Genomic DNA, 4408 nt, shown 5'->3' with positions numbered 1-4408 from the left:
AAGTAGATGAGCTACGTTAAACGTTATTTATTATACCTCCAGATACAGTTTTGGGAGAAAATAGTTTTTGGAAAATAAAAGCTGTTACAATGCTTAAAAATGGCGGTTGCAACCATGATCTCACGATCACAGAGCATCTACCTCTGTCAAAAAATAAGTTCATAGAAACATTTCTTCTTTTATAAACTGAGAAACATAATATCTTAATAGTTTCAGTTCAGTCTAGTGATATTGAAAGTTATGCAAGGATGGAAGACTTCGAAAAATGACGAATAACAATCGTGTGCATATAATATGTGAACGGTTCAATCAACATTATTATACTACAGGATTCTAATAGTACTTTTTTTAGGTCCAAATGACAAGACTGAGTTTAGTAGAATACTTGGGATATCTTAAAGGCACAAACACTTCTAGAAGTGTTTATGAAGTTGAAGAAGTTTTAAATGCTGGTCACATAATAAAAATGCTACATGTTATTTGCATGACTAAGAAACTTTAGTTGAAAGGTTTTTTTACTTATCCGAATTGATCATTTCACATTACCCTTCAATTATACAGTCCCAACAAAATATTACAAATGCTAATGTATTGAATATTTTTGGGAATACTACAGAAAGTCCCATATCCATTTTTATTTATTTATTAAGAGATAACTCAATTTACATAAAATGTTTCTAAAAATAAATTTATATTACTAGGTTACTTAAAACTACTCATATCGATACCTATTTATCGAATTAAATTATTGCTTGACTAATGAATCATCAAAAATAATGAGAATTCAATTGAAAATATTTCACTTATGAAATGTATTTATTTTGAAAATATATTCGGCATATCATACGACTATTTTAAAATAATTAAAATGTGACAGAGAAGTATTATCAGTGTGGCCTGAAAAAAAAATATATAGAATTTCAGAGTACATGTCCAAATATCTCTGAGGAATTTTTCCAATATTGTGTAAAGGTTCCTTAGATTTGAAGACAATGTATCTTTGGCACAATTCTTGTGAAATGCCAAATAAAACAGATAATGTCACATATGAAAGATCACATTTCAATTCTGTTAAAACTAAAACAATACACTGCTTGATTGTTAAACGATCTGATCTTTGATCACTGTAAATAGATTGTACTGCTTTTACTATTGTATCTTATAGTTTCATATCATTGAGACCAGTAAAACTGTTCAGAGCACTATCTGTTGTTATCAGGTCACACAAAGAAGATACTTTAGGAGTATTCACTTGCACTTCGAAATCCTTGAAAGTTTTAGGCCCATTATAATCAGGCTGACCCTGAAGAAGCTGTAATAGACCTTATGCAGCTTCAATTTCATTTTGGGAAGTAAATTGTAGAGCAGGTTCAATTTCTTCACAAGAGCATTTTTCAGCAACAAGTTTTTCTTTGTTTCAATCTTTCAGATCTACTACTAAAACATTCAGGTTCTTCCTTTGTTGTAGAGGATCCAATAGGAAGATTTCTGGAAGGCACAGCAGTCTTTTTCAAACATTCTTTCTGTGTAGAACTGGAATCTGTAAACGATTATTATTATTATTATCCCCATAAATATAATCTAAAATTTCATGTGCTATCAGTGCTTACCTCGATAAAAATAATCATCATCGATAAAATGCAGGGAACATACTTTCATATTTCTTGTCACTGGTTAATCGATTTTGAATTTCAGTTGCCAAGCTTCTTGCCGATCCATCAGCACTTTACTCCCCAATTTCCCTTTCATCCAAATACGATATTTATTACCAGTTTGAGGGAAAGCATGGAACTTGATATTTGACTTTTTTTTTCCCAGGAAGAACACTGAGGAACTGAACAATAACGATTCGAACGACTCATAACTATTGAAATGATTCAAAAAATATATAAATATTTGTAAATAATTGAGGAATTAAAAAGACTGACTACCTCAAAGGCAAACCATGTCAACATTTCTAGTTACTCTGATTGTCACCAGGTGGCGTAGTGCTTATCTTGATTCGCCTATAAACCCCTTTGTTGAAAATGAAGTTCATTATGATTCAAAAAGAAGAAAATAGATCATTCAAATATTTTGACATTTTTATGTCATACTCTTATCTAACCTCAACTTTCTATGTACATTATACGGAAAAATTTAAATACTCAAATTTGAAGGACTACAAAAAAGATTAGCTTAAGCAATAATACCGGAATTGAATGATCTATTTGTTGGAAATCAAATAATAAATTCTTCTAGAATGTCAGTATTATTCAAAAAAGCCATAAATACATTGAGTAAAATAAGCAAACATGGATTTGTACCCAAAATAAAATTTCAAATTCCAACGAGAACATACTCATCAAAAATGCTTCAGAGAGGCAAGAGTATGTTCAAATTGGGCTTAGCTGGAATAGTTGTTGGTGGAGTTGTGGGGACAGGCTATACGATTTACCTCAGAAATCAACCTAGGTCCCATATCATGAACAAACAAAGTGGTATTCCATTACTCGATGAAATTCCAAAGATAAATCCGTCCAGAAAAGTATTTGAATATATGTTCTTATTTTCATTTGATACTTACAGATATTATTCTTCAGATTCATTACCCCAATGATAACAACAACTTGAAATTAACCTTATATCAATATCAAACATGCCCTTTTTGCTGTAAAGTTAGAGCATTTTTAGATTATCATGGTATTTCTTACGATGTTATTGAAGTTGATCCAGTCTTAAGGCAATCAATAAAATGGTCTCCTTATAAAAAAGTTCCAATACTTGTTGTAGAAACTCCTACAGGGCAGTACCAAGTAAGTGAAATAATCAATTAACTCCCATATCATCATATTAACCAGGAATTCAAACACTACCAATCCTGAATATCATAAATAATAATACTGTACAATTCATTTACACTAACAATAATATTTTTTTATAAATTTCTTTGAAAACTAATTTTTATGCATTATTGTAGCCATTAAATGATAGTTCAATGATTATCTCTGCACTATCAACATTTATCAAAGATGCTGAGAAGGAGATAGTGGATATAGTGAAATGCTACCCCTTTATAGAATATGTTGATGAAGGTGGTAGTCGTAAGACTGATATAATGAATAAATATTTTCTTATGCTGAGTGAGAAAAAAATGGTTAAAATGAACATGGATGAACTCAAGTAAGTGCTTGTGGATTTTTTTTTTATCAAAATATGGATACATTTATTGAAGGTGGTTTATAAATTGAAAAAAAATCATGTTAACTCAACACAATTCTCAGAATTATATTCAATCATTTCTCATTTTAAAAATCAAGATGATATCTTTTTATAGACTGAGTAGTATATTTGTAAACTAAAAGAAACCTGAACTGTTAGTAATATTTTTTTTACAGTGAAGAGAGGAAGTGGAGGAGGTGGGTTGATGATGTACTTGTTCATACATTATCCCCAAATGTCTATAGAACAAAAGAAGAAGCATTTCAAGCTTTCAATTGGTTTTCTGAAGTAGGTGAATGGGAAAAAAATTTTCCAGAATGGGAACGTCAGCTGATAATCTATGTTGGAGCTTATGCTATGCTTATGATTGGCAAAAGATTGAAGAAGAAATATAACCTGAAGGACGATGTACGATCATCCTTATACGATGAATGTAATTATTGGATGAAGAGCATTCAAAAAAAAGGAGGAAAATTCATGGGTGGCGATAAACCAAATTTAGCCGATTTAGCAGTTTTTGGAGTTTTGAATAGTATAGAAGGATGCTTAGCATTTGAAGATTTGTTGAAAAATAGTAAAATTAAAGTGTGGTTTGACCAAATGAAAATAGAAGTGAATAGAAACAAAATGATTACAGATGTATGATAAAAACTGAATATTTCTTAACTTGCGAATAATTTCTTATTTCTTGCAATCTTTTGAGGTGTAATTGATATGTAACTAAGAAGTTGTCCTACTGAAAGTTTTTTGTGATTATACCATTAACAATTATTATGAATTGAGTGTACATATGTATTGTTTTGCCACATTAATGGCCTTAGAATATAAAATATTTTTATCATTCAATTTTTTTTATATTATTGCCAAATATCTACATCATGAAAATTTTTAATTCTATTTCTAAAATTTCAAATAAATTTTCAATCATCCTCAAGAAAAGGTTGGTTTCATGAGGAAATAAAGAAGTCAACCAAGCATTGGCTATTCTTTTCATTGTCAATATGCAAAATTCGAAAATATTTTGGTGTAAATGAGACTTACTTTTATTGTCACAGCATCATCTGTCCTCAAATCTGAAAGTCAATTCTAGTTTATCTGCCCTGAACATGAAGGAGGTTAAAATCTAGTATTTAGTCATTTCATAGCCGCTTATTTTGCGAGAATTGAATGTTTTGTAAATGTCTATTTCTGGACATACTGAGTACGT

At 30.1% G+C, this 4408-nt stretch overlaps 1 protein-coding gene across 2 annotated transcripts; it reads left to right on the top strand.

Annotated features, from left to right (window-relative positions):
* The first annotated feature begins 2098 nt into the window (after positions 1–2098).
* On the top strand, positions 2099–4047 carry LOC123673459 (prostaglandin E synthase 2). Of its 2 annotated transcripts, XM_045607949.1 has the most exons (5): positions 2099–2323; positions 2380–2527; positions 2583–2795; positions 2960–3162; positions 3378–4047. In XM_045607949.1, exons 2-5 carry the CDS (start codon positions 2465–2467, stop codon positions 3844–3846), a joined length of 948 nt encoding a protein of 315 aa, XP_045463905.1. In that variant the 5' UTR covers positions 2099–2323; positions 2380–2464; the 3' UTR covers positions 3847–4047. The 2 variants fall into 2 exon arrangements, with proteins under 2 accessions (XP_045463905.1, XP_045463904.1); XM_045607948.1 differs by having other exon boundaries at positions 2099–2527.
* The last annotated feature ends 361 nt before the right edge of the window (positions 4048–4408 follow it).

The sequence above is a fragment of the Harmonia axyridis genome, chromosome 2, assembly GCF_914767665.1.
Source record: "Harmonia axyridis chromosome 2, icHarAxyr1.1, whole genome shotgun sequence".
Classification (NCBI taxonomy): domain Eukaryota; kingdom Metazoa; phylum Arthropoda; class Insecta; order Coleoptera; family Coccinellidae; genus Harmonia; species Harmonia axyridis.
This window is presented reverse-complemented; position numbering and strand designations above follow the sequence as displayed.